Here is an 18,622-nt window from a genome sequence, read left to right on the forward strand (position 1 = left end):
TTTACGGTAGTGTATATTTAAAATACTAGATACTGTGATGTTTATTTCAAAAACTTTGATCTCTCATAACTTGGCCAAAACTCAACCGATTTTCAAGCGGAATACCATTTTGATCATGATTTTGTCCCCAAATTAGTTCTGCATTCAAATATTATACACTAAAAAAATTTCATATTTTTCGATTATAAGTCAAATATCATCCAATTTTCCATACCAACCCCTTAACATTTTTTCAAAAACTTTGATCTCTCATAACTTTGCCAAAACTCATCCGATTTTCAAGCGGATTACCATTTTCTCCATGATTTGGTCCCCAAATTAGTTCTGCATTCAAATTTTATACACATAAATAATTTCATATTTTTCGACTATAAGTCAAATATCATCCAATTTTCCATACCAACCCCTTAACAGTTTTTCAAAAACTTTGATCTCTCATAACTTTGTCAAAACTCAACCGATTTTCATGCGGAATGTCAATATATTCATGATTTGGCACCCAAATTGTTTCTGCATTCAAATATTATAAACTTAAAAAATTTAATTATTTCGACCTTTTTACGTTTCCAGTTAAATACCACGTATAGCTGATAAAGCTGAGCACAAAGTTTGCTTAGCAATCAGTAAACATTGCAAAAAGGATAAATAAATTTGAATTTTCAATATGTTGTTAATATTGCGCATGTGGCTGAAGCTGAAGAGTTCCGGTTTAACATATGTATACAGAGCGTTTTGTAAAGCGTATGCAAACTGAACTGAGCCCCAATTGAATTGAAGCCCAACTGAAGCAGAAAGGAGCATATTCAAAAATTCGAGTGGAGCAAACAAACTGAAAAAAAAGAGAAAAACAGAAAAAGGGAATATAATTGTTTGTTGAAGATTTTTGTGTTTTTCTGCTGAATTTTTATGAGAATTTTATTACTTTTCAGTTTTAGCGAGGCAACAAAGCATATCCATACACATACACAAACACACACACACACGCATATTGTGAGCCTTTTACAGAACAATGGAAATGAAAATAAATTTCCATTTGGCACAAGTTTTTTATGTGCCGCAAATTTATTCTATAGCAATTTCACACACTCGCTGTCTCCGTCACTCACGCTCTCTCTTTCTCTCTCTCTCTCTTTGCAGGCTTTAATGCGGCGATAGCGCCAACGCCACCAACAACAACAACAACTACGATTTCACCCTCAAATCTGTTGCCCTATTTCGACTTTGATGTGCCGAGAAACTTGACCGTTACTGTTGGCCAAACGGGATTTCTTCATTGCCGCGTGGAGAGATTGGGGGATAAGGATGTAAGTAGATTTGATAACCATAATATCTATAAGTCCCCTATTATAATTATCAAAAAAAAAAGTATTTCTTAAATGTTGCATTCGAAGAGAATAAAATTGGATTTTACTCTGATGGACTGATATGATTATAAATATGATATGAAAACAAAAATAAATGAACTATTTTTCTTTGATTTAAGCTAGAAGAATTATTTGGAATTAATATATAGACAATTCTATCTAAAAACTGTGCTGATTCTATAAGTTCAACCAAAATTATAGGATATATAATTTGCTGTTGAATGCAAAATGAATCTGATAAAAGTATTTTCATTCAATTTGAGCTAGTCTATAGTCCAATATGAAAACAAAAATAAATGAATTATTTTTCTTTGATTTAAGCTAGAAGAATTATTTGGCATTAATATATAGACAATTCTATCTAAAAACTGTGCTGATTCTATAAGTTCAACCAAAATTATAGGATATATAATTTGCTGTTGAATGCAAAATGAATCTGCTAAAAGTCTTTTTATTCAATTTGAGCTAGTCTATAGTCCAAACACAGTCACACACACACACACACACACACACACACACACACACACACATATACACACACGTTAATATGAAAATGGAACACGGGATTTTCGTGGGATTTAGGCTGGTAAACGTTCAATCATTTGGGCTGACATGGTCGCGCAGTGATTGCCTAACCATCTAACCATGGTCAAAAGCCAGAGCAAGAGCGAGAAGAAGAAGATGAAGAGGAGCAGCATGATTGAAGGTCGTCGTGTTGTTAACCCTTCACAAAATATGCACAGCACTCGACACTCGATATTCGACACTCGCCACGCGGCACTAGGGACTCGAAACTGTCCAGTTTAGTAGGCGTAGGCGGAGGCGGTGGGGGGCGTGGCTGGTAATATGTCAACATCAGCAGCCCACGCAGCAGAGGAATTGCAAATAGATGCCAACAGGAAGAGGAGATTGAGGAGAAGCGCTCGTTACTCTTGCCGATATTAAATACCTTCTCTGCACAGTGGTTCAAGCTTGTCATTTTATCAAACTAAAAAAAAATTCTCTTTAAAGACCTGAATCCAGCAGGCCCAGAAATTAAAATTCTTGTCAAACTTCACTTCAAAAAATTTTAAAAATTCGAGAATATAAAAAAAAATTTTTGTAAATTCCTGACAAATTATTTTTTTTTATATGAAGTTTGACAGAAATATTTATTTCCGGGCCTGCTGGAGTCTTAGAACATAAGAATTTAAAGAGAAATAATTAAAATTTAGCAAATATATTATGTCAGTTATAATATAATAGTAAATATCAGCATTTAAAAAAATGTTAAATACAAATTAATCCGACATAAATTTATAAAAGCATAAAGAATTCCAAAATTTATTGGATGTCAATAAAATAATAAATATCAGTAAAACTTAATAGCTGAAAATTATAAATTTGAAATAATCAAAGTTAAATTAAGCAAAAAAAAAATAGAAAATTTATAGTTATCAATAAATTATCTAGTATTAGCAATATTCAAAGATTATAATTTGAATTAGGTCAGGCTAAATTGACCAAAAGAATTCAAAAATTCAATAAACTGCTTGTGATCGATGAAATAAAAAGTGATAGTCATGATATAAATATTTTAAATTAAAATGTAATTCGAGCAAAAACGATCAAAAGTCCCACAGTGCCTGTTTGGATCAAGAGGAAGAGAGCAGTGGGTGGCTTATGCCAAATTACTGCTTGATTACGGGGGCCGAAAAATGTGCCACAAACGGGGAATGCACGACTAACAAGACAGGCGACAAGCTACGCTCTCTCCATGTGTGTGTGTGTGTTAGTGTGTGTGTGCATCAGGAAGAGGAAGTGGCAGGAAGAAGGGAGCTTAGCTAAGGCGAAATGACTAATTTATGAGCCATCAATCACGTGACTGCCATTTGACGTGGCAGCTTCTCCTGGACTCAACTCGACTCGACTCGATTCGAGTCTCTCAACGTTATCAGCTTTAATTTGCACGAGCCTGAGCTCAACGGAAACGGAAGTTGCTGTGAGGAAGCACAACACAAGTGCAGACACGCACCGACAACTAAAAGTTTCACTCATTTAAGACAAGTTCATTCTTATACTCGTATATATATATATTCTTTCTTTTTTTTACTGGGAGCAAGTTCATTAAAAGCATTGGGGGAAAACAATATTAAACAAAGGACACTTGGAATAGAGAACAACATTGAAAAGAGCGAAAGAGCCTTGCCCTTGAGTCTTAATTACAAAACTGTCCAGTCCATTGGGCATTGTCTTCTGTCTCTTTCTCAGTTGCCACTGTCCTTCTCCTCTCTCTTTTGCTCCTCAACATTGCCGTCATTGCAATCGTTGCTCTTGGGATTGCTATTAGAATTATTACCCAGCAGGGCCAGCTGAATGCCCAACTCAGTGCTTTTGGACACGTTCAGCTTTTGGCTGGTCGCAAGCTCTGGTTGTGCCACATCTCGTGGCAATGAGGTGGCACTGGAGGAGGGCGTCACATAAGTTGGCTGCGGAGAACGCCTTGGCACCTCCAGCTGATCATGATGAGTGAACATGGAGGCTGTCGTCGAGGTCGTGTCCAAGATCTGTGGCTGTACACGGTTGGGATTCGGAAAAGGTCGACGATTCTCCAATATCAGTTTAATATCGCGCGCCGATTGCCACCAGCTGAAGAATGGGGATAGAGACAGAGATAGAGAATTTTAAGAGAGACTTGAGAAAGCTTAAACATAAGATAGGGCTGCTTACCGATACCAGGGAGTCAACTGTGACTTGATCAACATGTAGACATTGGCAAAATAGACTGTAATCTATGGATAGTTAAGAAAATTAATCAATAAAACAAAAATTTTGTCTCAGCTATATTGTGCCCAAATTTCAATCTCCTAGGTCAGGCAGTCAGAAAACACAGAATTATATATAGTAATTTATGGAATCTGTTACACATCTTTAAAATGCCCACCGAAAGAGTATAAAGAGACAAACAGATGTTCAAACATTGCTCATACGCACCGTCATCAACAGGAAGAACAGCATCCAGGATTTGGTCCAGAGTTTGCTCAGTCCCCAGGATTGCGTGTGAAGTGCATAGTATTGAATGCCCACCAGCAATGTGCCAATAATGCCAAATGCCACCAGTGTCAGCAGCGAGAACATCTGGCAATCCTCCTGCAATGCCCGACGACTCATTGCTCGGGAATACCACAAGCGCAATGATTGCAGGCACGTGTAACTAGGGGATGTACAAAGTAACAACAACTACAGTAAATAGCAATTAGAGTAAGCAACCAGTTTGTCAGTTAGCTGCAGACTTCACTGATTAAAACTTCTGACAGCGCACAGTGGTACGACACTCTACATATTTGGCTGAAATTCATAAAAGTATTATAAACTATTTCCTGACAATAATAATTTTTATTAAAATGATGCAATAAAAGACTAAAAAAAAAAGATATTCACGCTGTTACTGTTGTAAAAGCAACCACAGTTAAAAAAAATCACAGAAATCACACTTTGATCAGTGACAAAAAAAAAGAAAAAAAACAGCAAAATAAAATTGAATTGAAAACAAAATATTAATATATTCCAGTTAAATTATTCTACTACTAATAACTAATGGAAATTAAAACTACATTTTTAAAAAATCTATTTCTCACATCTTTCCGGAATATTTTAAACAGTTGTTTTAGATGCTTAATTAAAATTTATTTTCTTCAAAATTTTCTTCAATCAGCTGACTAAATTATTTCAGCGTGTTTTTTTCGGCCTTCTCGGGAATTTTTTTTTAATATTTTCATTCTGTAATAAATTAAAAAATGTATACAATTTTATCTAATTAATAATATTATAATTAGATTTTTTTTAAGTTAAATAAATTAATCTCAATTTTTTTCTAAAGCCTGACTTTAATTGACATTAAAATATACAGAAAAATAAAATATGTATATAGAATCTCTGCCAAAAAAAAAATATATATGAGTTGTGTACCACTGTGCAACGTGTGACTCTTGTCACCACAGAACTTGCAACTCGAAGCTCACAATTCGCACCTTGCACCTTGCACCTGGGCTCAAAGTGCAATCCAGGCTGATGAAGATGAAGGGCGGCTGTCAACTGACGAGTTGCCACTTGGTTAGCCGTTAGGTTGGGTTTTTAGCCATTGCAGCTGCCACTTACCGCAACGTCTGCTCCGTGTTGTAATGAAACTGGCACAGTTCACAGATCGTGCAACGCGAGGTGCTAATCCAACGCTCCAGGCAATGCACGTGCACATATGTCAAGGATCCTTTGCACAAACACGGCGACACCAGCCTGTAAGCACAACAACAATAACAACAACAAAACAAACAATGGCAACATCAACATTAAAAGCGAGGATTAAATGTGCGGACAGAAGAGTAAACAGCAGACAGAAACAGGAAACAGGAAGCAGAAAATGTATTAAAAGCAAACATGATGTCTCCTCTTCATGTCACAATTGCATGTTAATTTTTATAAATAACATAAATTAATCTATACATAAAGTATAGTTAAATCTATATATATAATAAATACATTTCTGCTCATTTTAACAAATGGCATTACGCTAATTTTATTAAAATGCCACGCAATTAATTTTGCGCATTTTGCGGCTGCACGCACAAATTGTAATGTCATTTGTTATACCCTGCAAAACCGCAAGCCAAAGGGTATATAAAAAAAAAACATTTAATTATAAAAATATTAAACAAGCACTTTTTCTCAGTAAAAATCAAATATATTAAAGATATTAGGAGTATGTCAAAAAAAAGAATATATACATGAACATTTAATTATAAAAATATTAAAAAAGCACTTTTTCTCAGTAAAAATCAAATATATTAAAGACATTAGGGGTATGTCAAAAAATATATATATATACATGAACATTTAATTATAAAAATATTAAAAAAGCAGTTTTTCTCAGTAAAAATCAAATATATTAAAGATATTAGGGGTATGTCAAAAAAAAAAAAATATATATACATGAACATTTAATTATAAAAATATTAAACAAGCACTTTTTCTCTGTAAAAATCAAATATATTAAAGATATTAGGCTATATTCCTGATATCAATTATATTTAATAATTTTTTGAGAATTATTTCAAACTCTACGGAAACCAATATGATTAAAGATTAGAAATAACATTTTAAGAGCTAAATAACAACTTGAAAATATTTGATTAAATTTGAGCAGCAATAATTGAGAGCAGTTGATTAAAGTTGCAAGGTATAAACAAGTCGAAGAGTGCTTTAAACTGTTGGCTAATTGTAGTTGATGGTGTAGTTTAAGTTTCGCACTCACTGTTCGGGATTATCCGCGTTGTGGCAGATGCGACAGACGAGGGAACCAATCGATGGCATCGAGTCACTCGACTGGGATGCCTCGCACTCCACATTCAGGCTGAGATTCAGATTGAGATTGAGGTTGTTGCACTGCGTGGCGCCATCGACGCAGCGTCGCAACTTGGCAATTGGCGGATCCAAGTGGCAGTCAAAGATGTCGGTGGCACAGGAAATGTTGGCTGCCGCCAGAGCTGCCTCCGTGCTGGACAGTAGCAGCTGTTCCGCACTGCTAACTGCAACATTCTGTGGCAAGAGATTGAACTGTACATTGGGCTTTAGTCCCAGTGTGATGGAACAACTAGCCTGATCAGCAGGTTGCTCCATTGTCGAGCAAATGTCTCTCTCTGTTTGCTTAGTGGTGGACACAACATGACTATCGGTTATCGAATTAATGCAAGTCTCCACAATGATCATGGCGGGCGGTGTATCATCCAAATTGTTCTGGTTGCTGTTGTTGCAATCATCAATGTCCAGCTGCAACGTCGTGTCCGGCTTCAATGAACTCTGTTGCAGATTGCCGCCTGCAGCATCTGATAGCAGTTGATAAGAGACAGAAAATAAAAGATAAGAGCAATACTTCAACTAACCAAATCTCTCGCTCTCCATCGTCTTTTGATTCTGTGCAACACAAACAATGTCAAATGTCAATGTTCTTATGGTACAACAAATAAACCAAAAATTTTAACACATTTCTCTTGTAAAATAGTCAGATCAGTAATTATGTGAGTTTATGTGATTTTAGCCAACTTAGTCAGCGACTGCTCTGTTCAATAGATACACAGCAAAAAAAAAAGTGATCTTATATGCATGTTTAGAATTTATATTTTTTTTAGCTTTGTATTTTATTCAAGTGTATATTCCAGATATATTCAGGAGCTGTAGAGGTTATGTATTTTTAAATATAATTTGAAAACTAAAAAGTATTTGTGAAGTATTATCCTAAGAAATGCATTTATTTATTATATCTTTATTTCTAAATAATAAAACACCATATACCCTTTTGCCCATTTTTTATGTGAACAGGTTATAAAAAGAATCTCTGAGTCTTTGATCAGATAGAAATAATTTTAAAATAATAATTAGTTTTCAATTTTTACATATACAATAATTTGTATAATCACATACACATAAAAAAATGAAACAATTAAAATTAAGAAATTATATGTAAAAAAGATAAATAGCACCAAGTATAATTAAACAAAAATTAGCTACCAAAATTTTTTATAATTATTAAAAATACTAGAACAAAAAAATTCCACAAGTGTATTCCAGTATTTTTTTTTTTAATTTACTTATGTGATAAACATTTAAAAAGTAAGTGTATTTTGGTTAGCTATAAAATTATTTGGAGCTTAGAATTTATTTCTTTTCTACAAATATATAACAATAGAAATTTATTAATTGTTTGATTTCGCTATGACTGAACTTTTGATACCGTTTAGAATTAACTCCCGGCATCCCCGATTTTTTCGCTGTGTAGCAAAGTTTTTGTTGGGCGGGTAAGAACAAAAAAGGGCAAACATTAATTGTAATTGACAGACTGGAACCGCGCGCTGTCACCCACAGCAACTTCTCTGTCTCCGTCTCTGTCTCCCTTGTCTCCTCTTTCCTCATCAACTCAAATTGAAAGTGTAACAGTTACGGCAAATAACTTTGTCGTCGCTCTCTCCCCTACTTTGTCCCCTCTCCTTACCTTATTCCCACGCACTTTAACCAAGGCTATTGCACTCGAAAAGTCTGTCGAGTCTGCTCTTTGGGGGTAATTTATGCTCGCGCCCTTAGTTTGTTAGGCTCCAACTCTTCAAGAGACAGGGTAGAGAGGAAGGGTATCTGCTTGTCTGTGCGTCCATTACCATACCAACTGCTGCTCCCTCTTCTCTACATATATAATTTCTTCTTTTTTTTTTTTAGAACGTTGAGTTGTTTTTATGTTTTTGTTTTTGGTTTTTTGGGCGCCGGAAGCTGTTTGAATCCGCTTGTTCAACTTGACTTCACAGGATTGTCCGTTCTCTGCGTTGATTTATTGCGCCGTGGCCCAAAGCCAGACAATGTTCCCAACGTTTTCTCATAACAACATGAACACCCGCAATTTGGTCATGTTATAGCAACAATAACAACAAAAATATAACACCAGAATAACCAAAAAAAAAAAAACTCTAAAATACCAAAAAAAAAAAAGTGATGCAAGGATTTTATGTGTATATCAAAAGAAGCAAAGTTTAGTCGGTGAACCCTTTTTAATGTCATGGCCGTTGTTTCTGACGCGTTGTCCCAAAATCAGTTAACAACTTTGTTTACAACGCAGCTCAAAAGCTGCCAAGTCGAAAGTTAAAAGCGAAAGAGTTGAAAGTTCTGCTCAGAGTGGAACTTGAAGTTGAAGTTGAGGTCTTCATTTGCTTATTGTCTGATAATTGGGTTAAAATCGTGCCTTTTTTTACAGTCAATATTTAAATATTGTTTAGCTCTATAAACAAATAAATGCTTTTAAGGTTGACTGAACCACTGAGTGGTTGAAAAGCAAAGGAAAGTCCTAGCTGTAAAGGCGAGTTTCCCATTATGAAGAGAAATGTTGTTTAGAAATGTCAACGCAGGTGAAAAAAATAATGGAACCTTTTTTAATTAAACTTTTCACGTTTTTCTATCGCTTTATTTCATGTACAATTTCAATGCAACTTTATTGTATGAAAGGAGAATTTTCAAAGTTGCACTACACAAAATTATTATTATTTAACACTGCTTTTTTTTTTTTTTTGTATATATTTTTAAATAAAATGAACAAGTTATGATATTCTCACCCAGGTAAATAAACATTGTATTTTAAAAATTTCTGGTATATTTTTTTTTATTTAATAAAATGTCCAAAGATTTTAGATTAAATCAGATTGGATTTTTATCTCAAAATTAAAAGTTTTCGTACGTCTTTTTTAAATTTATTTTAACTCTTAAAACCGTATTTTAAACATGACAGTTCTTAATTTTTCATTACATTTAATAAATTCAAATGTTTATAAAATTTTGCCAAAATCGTTACACTTAAAAAACAGCTTGGATGCTAATTATATATTAAAGGATATAATTAAAATAAGGATAAGCATAAAATTAAGTTTTCTGCGATTAAAATAAGTTCTGGGAGCTCTCACAAAAAAACTAAAATTAAAAGCTTTGAAAATCTCCTTTTTTAATAGAAAGAACAATGCCAGGAAATGTTCTGTCTGTAAGCCATGTTGTTCTTCATAAAAGTGTTGAGTAAATAAGCTTAAACTATTTATTTGCACACTTAATATGCGTATGTTTCTCTGTTCACCTCTCAAAAACCGCAGAAAATTCGTTAATATTTAATTTTGCAGGCAAAATCAAAAGGAGCAAAAGTGAAAAGTTGATAAACTTTGTTTGGAATCCATTTGAGGCAACTTTACGAACACTCTTGTGGAGTTTACCTGAACATAAGCATATATATATATGTATTTAAAAGCATGCTTAGATTTGGACAGCAGTTGAGTTCAATTCGCGTAGCTTGGGGATTTGCCACAAGAGCTTGCCACAGGTTGCAAGTAGATCCCCAGTGTGTCAGCGATGGCAACTTTCTGCCGGGGGGGTATAATTTTCGTAATGTCCTTTAGGTTTAAATAAATACCACAAGCATAGTTTTATATTATTTAACACTTTGTGTTGGTTTCCTTCAACCGAAAACTTTGGGCAGTTTTTTCGACTGTTTTTTTGTTTTTTGCTTTTTTGTTTTTTGCTTTTTTGTTTTTGTCATTTTGTAGCAAATGAAGGAAGTTTCAATGTGTGCGAGTTTCCTGTATGTGTGTACAAACTTGGCGAAAATACATTAAAAACTTTGCTGACGCATTTTCTGCGTCTCTAACCAAGGCAGAGACTTTAGACTTTGCCCCAAGTTTGGTTGAAGCTGCTTCGAGTTACTTGGGAACTTGCCACACAAAACAGTTGCAGTGCCTGCCACAGAGTTGCCATGGTTTTCTCCTTGGTGTTTTCCCCTTGTACGTGGCAAACACACCCATTGTACGTTAGCCGGAAATGGTGTGAAAATTTCATTAAAATTGTAAAAGCCATGAAAATGTGCCGAAGTGTGCGCTTGTTGTTTTCCTATTTACAAATTGCCACAGCCCAAAAAACTAATGAACTTTCCACACACTACAAAACTAAATGTAATGTAATGAAATGAAATGAAATACAATGTAATGAAATGGTCATTATTTGAGTGCTTTACTACAATTATCCAGAAGAAGAGAGCTGGAAAGAAAGTTAGAAAAGTAAATTAAGTTTTAGCTTGCACTTTTAGCTATAAATAAAACAGGTTAATTGTGTACTTCAAATATCGATTACTGTTTAATCTAAAGCTTCAAAAATGAGTCAGATTTATAAACTACATTTACCCTAGGGAGAGAAAGTTTCATAAGAATTATATTTACAGTCAATTTATTGAAGTGTTGAAGCTAATTAAAGTCACTTATAGATGCAAAAAATTAAAAATTTCGGTCAGTAAGAAATCCACAAAAATATAATTTTTGAGCTTGGAAATATCCAATATTAAAATTTAATAATATTATAATATAATAATATTAAAATTTATAAACAAGATTTTTTTTAAAAATTTTCTAGATAAAACTTTTGTTTTATTATTAAAAATATTTTTATTTTGATGAAAGCAGTAAACATTTTTATTTTTAATTTTTAAATATTTGCAAATATAATAATTTAAAATGTTCATTATTTAACCAAACTGTAAGTGCTTCAATTTATTTTTTTTTTCAAACACCATTATTCATTATATTTTTTAAAATTTTTGTTAACTTCTTTCTGCATAACATTTTATGTTATACAATGGAGTAGTTACTTAGACACTATATGAACTTTTCCCAAAGGTTAAAATTTTATTATATTAAAAAATTGCTTTTTAACTTAACTTTTACTTCTTTTGGATTATTTTTCTGATAGTTCTCATTTTATTGTGGCGAAGTTTCTTTTTCCACTCGTAATATTGATTAAGATACACGTATAAACTCAACATATGTATTGAGTAGTGCTTAATTCCAAAGTACAATACAAGTAGATACTCCTTTTATGTTGGCAATACTCAGATAAATTGAGTGCCAGCTCAAGTCTGCTTCTGTTGGCCAACTAGTAAAAGACTGACCTTGTGCTGTAAGCCGGGTTAAAAGGTTTAGTTTGAAGTCAATTCCAGAGAGTTCTTCTTTATGTTGTAGGCGTTTAATATCAAATTCTCAATGCCTTGACTCAATTCGGTTCAAAGCATTCGGGGATTCTGAGAAAAGGAAATCAACGCGAAAAGTCTATGATGAAAATCATAAAATTGGCGCATAAAACTTTTACAAGCAAATGAATTTTATTTTTACGTATTACGTGACCGTTTTCACTGGCTGCTTTTGGCCATTTTCATGGCCGGGCTTTGTTGTGTGTTGACTCGAATGAATTTATTAGTATCGTCCAGGATCTGATCACAGCCAATAGTTTTTGGCCAATACGAACGGCAACGAAAAGGATACTAAACGAAAGGAAAGTAAAGTCAAGTAAGGAGTAAAGGATTGTTTATTGACGCTATTTATGCACAGTGTATTTTGGTAGTTTCTCTCATTTTATTTGTTGTTGTTCGCACATGCTTGCATTGCTTATGAAATTGGCCCAAAGTCTCAGTCATAACTGTTATTAATGAGGCAGGCCAAAACTGAATATTGCCCAGTTTTCTGTTTAAACTTTAAATTGGCTAAAGTCAGCTAAACTTTGGCAGCAATGTAATTAAAATTGAGCATCACAATAGAACAGCAAGAACGAAACTCGAAGCACATTAAATAAATTGGCAACACTGCGACATTAAAAGGCACAAAAGAAAATCACACAGACAAAAACCAAAGCTAATGGTTACCCCCAAAAAAAAAGAAATAAGAATAAAGAAAAAAGAAAAAAAAAGTTACAGGAGCTATCAAATGAAAATGTAATTCTAGCTCTAATAAAAATCGGTCCCAAATAGAGGCCAACAATGGTCGAATTGCGACTATCTGTGACAACGAATTGAAAGGCATTTGAAACAATTCCGAAGAGAGCATGAGAAAGAGGGGAAATAGAAAAAATAAAAGAGAAACTGTTCATCGTGAAAGTGTTTCCGGCTTAAAGACTCTTTGCAATTGTGTCTAAGTAATTTATTGTAGGTTTGAGCAGCGATAAGAAACCAAATATACATTTTCATTTTCATTTTCATTTGTGACTCATTGCGTCTGCTCACGTTGCGTATACGCAACCCTTTTTACAGATTATGTATACGTTGATTAAATGCCAAAAACAATAGCAAAAATCTAAAGATTAGCAAAGCAGCAAAAAGCACAGAAAATAAATGAAACAGCAAAGAATGAAATAAGGAAGTGGCAAGTGGCAGTGTGGCAAGTGGCAAGTGGCAACACACAGGATAAACAAAAGCGCTGTTAAACGCACTTGGGCGAAACTTTTAAGTGCGGAATTTGTAAATTTTAAACTTTGCAGACACAAGAAACAGAGCTAAATATGTGAGTTACTCACAAGCTTCGTGCAAAGTCTTTATCTCTTTTGTAACTCGCGACTCTCGACTCTCAAGTCTCTGGTGTCAATTCTCAGCGCTCAGTTCTCAACTCTCAACTCTCGACATTTACTTGCAGGTCTCGTGGATAAGGAAACGTGATCTGCATATACTCACAGCTGGCAGCACCACCTACACCTCCGATCAGCGTTTTCAGGTGAGTTTGCAACTGTTAGTTACACCTGTGCACTTAAAGAAAAACACGCATAATTGAAATATATTTTTATTTATACAAATATATATTTTTAAATTTAAGGTGACTTTAATTTAGCTAAAAGCAAACGTTAATAGCAAAATTAAAATATATATATTATTTTATTTATTTAAAACTTATTAAATTGTATTCAAATTAAATAAGCCTCATACTATTTTGTACTTATTTTATTTATTTTTATAATACTTATTTCATTTTAATTTATATTTTACTTGACTTAAAACTTAAAATATTTATATGTGTATATATATAGTGCATTTCTAACCTTTTGCGGCATGTTGCAGGTTCTGCGACCAGATAACTCGGCCAATTGGACACTACAAATCAAATATCCGCAACCGCGTGACTCTGGCGTCTATGAGTGCCAAATCAACACGGAGCCAAAGATGTCCTTATCATACACATTCAATGTTGTGGGTGAGTATTGCACAACAACAACACTAAGAACAACAACAACAAGCTGTAACTAAATACTTGAGATACACTTGACCCAAAGCACTCGGGTATTTGTCGAGCTGCTTAAGATTCGAGTGATAGGAAATTTAAAACACATTTTACGTGACTTAAATACAACCCAAAAAGGCATCGATATTGAAAGTTGAGCTATTGAATGAAAAATTAAATAAATTATACAATAAGTAATATTATAAGGCAGGCTATATCTCAAATTATATTTAATCCAATCAAACAATAATCCAAAGATCCTTTGCAGTAGGTTAAATTAATGTATTTATAGCTACTCATTTATACATTTTGAGTTGAGTTATTTGGACGCTTCGAATTTTAATCGAATTCGAGCTGAATTGATAAATTAAATTTTGTATACTTATAAGTATTTAAAAGATTTGTCTCTTTCGAGTTATATATTTTTGAATAAATATTATTTAATGTATTTCAAATTAAGTTTAGATTAAATTAACTTTCGTTTACAAAAATTTAAAATATATACTAAACATCAAAAAGAAGATGTTGAATTTATTCAGCAGAATTATTTGACTTTAAGTAACCTTTTTTACGCACTTAAAAGACAGTCTTAAGAGTCAGCAAGGGTTTGGTTTTATATTGTTTGCTTACATATGTAATTACATATGTATAGATATCTAGAATTTCCTTCCAAGAAATACCTTCAAGTGTCCCTTTTCTGACAGTTGAATGCACGTGTCAGCATTTTGGCTATTCCTTGGACCCAGGAGAACTTTAAAGTGCACAGAAAAAAGGGCACAGGTCAAAGGGCACTGGGCATAAGTCGTAATACAAATGTGCACATTTGTTGGCTGCTAAATTTACTTAACGAACCCATTTCGAACCCGTTTGTGCCAACAAATATCGACATGCTGTAATGCAAAGCCAGTTCAGTTAATAGTCAATGTATCGGCATAAAGAACTCTTAGCCCTTTGGCAATTATCATAACTCTCTGGCCCAAAAGCAAAACCACATTGCAAAATAGGCAAATTCACAAGCTGAAATTGTGAATTTACCAAAAATTCAAATTTTGAGTGGAGCAAATAGGGGTGTATATACTTATGTGGGACGGTGTGGTTCAAAAAATTGGTCACAAACCACTGAAGTGATTACTTTTACGAGTATGTGTTGTTGCTCTTGAAATTTGTTTTAAGCACAGGGTAAACTGCAAGTACTCGTACTTACTATATGCTACAGTCAGGGAAAAAATAATAGAAGCGAAAATATTAAATTCTTGAAATTAATTTTTATTAATTTCATAATTTTAATGTACCAATTTATGTATAACAATTTTTATTTTCTTTAAAAAATTGAATTTACAAAAATCTACACATAAATAAAAATTATAAACATTACAACTGAAAGAATCAAAATTAAATAAAATATTGAATAAGTTTTTGTCAAACTAAAAGTTGTTCATATTTAAAAGATATTTGTTATAAAATTTCAAAATGCCAGTCGTTTATATTATTTTGTCCAGGAGTGTACCTGGCACATGCTGCAGCTTTCATAGGGCTTAAGGAAACCATACAATATGCATGTTATGTACACAACATGTGTGTGCCTGAGTGTGTGTGTGTGTGTGTGTGTGTGTGTGTGTGTGTGTGTGTGTGTGTGTGTGAGTGAGTGGGAGCGTATCCTTTAGTCCTGTGCCTTGACAAGTAAAAATAGCCACGAAGCGACCTTTAAGCCAGGCCAAAAAGTGAGAGACTGAGAGAGAGCGAAACTTGTCTCGTGTGTGATTATAAAATTGTAAATTCGATTATGCGCAAATTGGCTTGCTGTTGCTGCTGTTAGCCTTGTTGTACTTGGGCTCAAAGAATGAAGCTTAAATGCTCTAAAGCTTAACTTGGCTTACTTTACTCCTTTTGGCCATGCTTCCTTTCCTCGTTTTTGTTGGCTGTAATTAGCTTAAGTTTCTCATGCGTTTAAAAGGCGTTAGCACTACACACACACACACACACACACACGCACACTCTCGCATTTGGTTCTTTTGTAAAGTCAGCAATTTTGTGGCTAATTGAAAAATGTTTTGGCTTTCTATCTAAGGTGCTGGCTGACTGAACTGTGAAGCAAGTTACGACTACAAATGTAACTTTTTATCTCTGGCCTATAAGTTGAGCTCATAGCGAGCAGAGGGCGGAGTAGGAGGAGAAGGGGGGGGGGGCTCTGCCCATTTATGTATGCTTTGCTTATGAATTTTTCGTACAGTGCAATTTTTATCGCATCGCATTAGCAATGCAGTTTTGTTAAAAGCTTCTGGTGCGGAAGAATGCCTTCAATGAGCTTATTTGATTTCTGATCTCCCTCTCCCGCTCTCTCTATCTCCCTCTTTCTCTCTTTCTATGTGTTTAAATAAAACTATGTGTGTTTTAGCCAACTGCACTGAACTTGGCCAAATATTCAACGACTTTTGGCCACTATAAAATGCTTTGGTCAGCTTCTGATGTTATGAATGTTTTACTCTCTCAAACATGTCCAAAGCGGTTGGGAAAACAAGTTAACACGCACTTACAAATATGCGGGCAGGGAATGCAGACAGCAGCTTGACAGACTGACACATTGATAGACCGACAGACAGACGGACAGACAGACAGACAGACAGACGGACAGACAGACAGACAGACAGACAGATAGACAGTTGGACAGAGCAAACGTCAAGTCATAGACAGCACAGGATCATAAATATTACATTTGCGGAAATGCAAATGACTGCGAAACGCTTGCATAAGCCACGCCCACTCTGCCAACGCACGCCCATCCAAACAGGGCCAAAAAAATAAAGAAAGTATAATAAAAAGAAAAAGAAAAAAAAAAAAAACTACCCAAATCGCATTCCATAGCTTCATGTGTTCATACTCATTTGAATGCCCAAAAAGAAATGTGCATATAAAATATTCGACATGCCACTCACGTGGAAGCGGCGGCAATGTTCAGCACACTGGAGCAAAAGCAATTCATCTTGCATCGAATTTTATAATTATAAATATATATATTTAATTATTCAACTAAGGATCGTCCGGATAAGTATTATTAAAGATTTGTTTTTCCGATTTCTATGCATGATTTCTATGGTTTTTATGCCTAAAAGATAAGAAATTTTTCGAAAACTATTTCCAATTGCTAAAAAAATTCTTTTCAAAATAGTTTTTAGTCAAAAATATGGAACCAAAGCAATTAATCTTGCATAGAAATTTATAATTATAAATATATATATTTAATTGTTCAACTAAGGGTCTTTTTCGATTTTTATGCATGACTTCTATGGTTTATATACCTAAAAGACAGGAATTTTTTCGAAAACAATTTCCAATTGCTAAAGAAATAATTTTCAAAATAGTTTTTAGTCAAAAATATGGAATATATGATCTGAAAATCACAAATTTTATGTTTCAAAGCTTTATTTAATCGCTTCTTTTTCATACCTTGTACCACGGTGCCTGGCTCGAAGCTGTTGTCATTGCATACATCTGAATGTTTTGCCAGTATTTTTTATGCGCTTATGCAAATAAAAATTTTGCACTAAAAATTCCATAAATTTGTTTGTTGTGTTGTCTTCTTTTTGGCGCTAGTGAAAATTCTATTACACACAGCCCAAAGTCACGACGAGGAAAAATAAACGAAGCCAAGCGCCAAGTTGACCAAAAGCGCCATAAACATCAGTCAAGATGCTCGAGAAAGATGAGGAGATGGTGTTGATAGAGGTGTGGATGGAGGTGTGGATGGAAGTACGAATATACTTTAGACATTTTAATGCAACGGCTGCCGCTTCAATTGCTTAAATTACCAAGTTTATTAGCGACTCTCGACAAGGTGTCAAACTATGTAGCAAAGAACTGAGAAGAGAGTAGAGAAAGGGAGAGAAGGAGAGAACTGAACTCTGAACTCCGCTGCCGCACTGCGACGGGTAGATTTTAATTTGAAATTTAAGGCAAATTACCAAAAAAAAAAAAAAAAGAAAGAAAAAAAATAAGAAGAGACTGCTGATAAAGAAGGCAAATTGTAAATGAAATTATGTACTTTGCGTGTGCGTCAAAAACAGACGACAGAAACAGCAGCAGAAGATGAATCAGTAGCAGAATCAGGAGCCGAAACAGGAGCAGAAAATGGAGCAGGAGAAGCGCCTTAAAAAGGTGTTGTTGATGCCATTGAAGAAATTTGTTTACCAGCGCGAAAGTAATCAAGCGTAACTATACAGCAGAAAAATGCAGAGTGAAAAAACAACGAACAGCAAAAATGTATCTTAAAAAATAAATTGCCAAGACAGTCAGGTGTCAGCTAAGGCATGGGGGAAGAGAGCAGAGAAGAGGGGAGAGCTATGTTTGAATTTAAGCAAAATGCTGGCAATTTAAATGCGTAGCCAGGCATAGAATGAAATGCTAAAGAAGTTGTCTTCCCAAGTAGATAGCTAGATTGCTCTTTTTTTTTTTTTTGAGAGTGGAAGCAACAATCTTCTCTGCTTCCCCCTGCTCTCTCACTTATCACTTCTCTTCGCATCTGTACTCTTGTTGTTGACATTAGCAGCCAGCAAATTGCATGCAATCAAGCGCAAATAATTTCACTGCCTTTGCAGCCGTCCAGTTAGAGAGAGATAGTTAGAGAGTGAGAGAAAGAGAGAGTAAGATAGACAGCGTTTCAATTTGTGCCCATTTTTTTATTGCACA

At 34.3% G+C, this 18,622-nt stretch overlaps 2 protein-coding genes across 2 annotated transcripts in view; one reads left to right on the forward strand and one right to left on the reverse strand.

The window, feature by feature from the left end:
• The window catches only part of LOC117784707 (zwei Ig domain protein zig-8), an 83,230-nt gene that overhangs the window by 49,650 nt on the left and 14,958 nt on the right, over positions 1-18,622 (forward strand). Inside the window, exons 2-4 of the mRNA XM_034622515.1 lie at positions 1,138-1,304; positions 13,361-13,438; positions 13,780-13,912. Of these exons, the coding sequence (XP_034478406.1) occupies positions 1,138-1,304; positions 13,361-13,438; positions 13,780-13,912 (378 nt within the window). The remainder of the gene's footprint in view (positions 1-1,137; positions 1,305-13,360; positions 13,439-13,779; positions 13,913-18,622) is intronic.
• LOC117784705 lies at positions 3,430-7,453 on the reverse strand. Its single transcript, XM_034622514.1, has 6 exons — positions 7,280-7,453; positions 6,652-7,222; positions 5,502-5,636; positions 4,338-4,557; positions 4,074-4,135; positions 3,430-3,992 (listed from the first exon to the last, which is right to left on the reverse strand). Exons 1-6 carry the CDS (start codon positions 7,296-7,298, stop codon positions 3,611-3,613), a joined length of 1,389 nt encoding a protein of 462 aa, XP_034478405.1. The 5' UTR covers positions 7,299-7,453; the 3' UTR covers positions 3,430-3,610.

This window comes from Drosophila innubila (assembly GCF_004354385.1).
Source record: "Drosophila innubila isolate TH190305 chromosome 2R unlocalized genomic scaffold, UK_Dinn_1.0 1_C_2R, whole genome shotgun sequence".
Classification (NCBI taxonomy): Eukaryota; Metazoa; Arthropoda; class Insecta; order Diptera; family Drosophilidae; genus Drosophila; species Drosophila innubila.

What these genes read in the sequence shown, in the direction of transcription:
- LOC117784705 (XM_034622514.1), bottom strand. An exon ending in AACGCGGATAATCCCGAACA is followed by an intron (nt 5,637 to 6,651) that starts GTGAGTGCGAAA and finishes TTGTGCTTACAG; the next exon opens with GCTGGTGTCGCCGTGTTTGT. An exon ending in TGTTCTTCCTGTTGATGACG is followed by an intron (nt 4,136 to 4,337) that starts GTGCGTATGAGC and finishes AACTATCCATAG; the next exon opens with ATTACAGTCTATTTTGCCAA.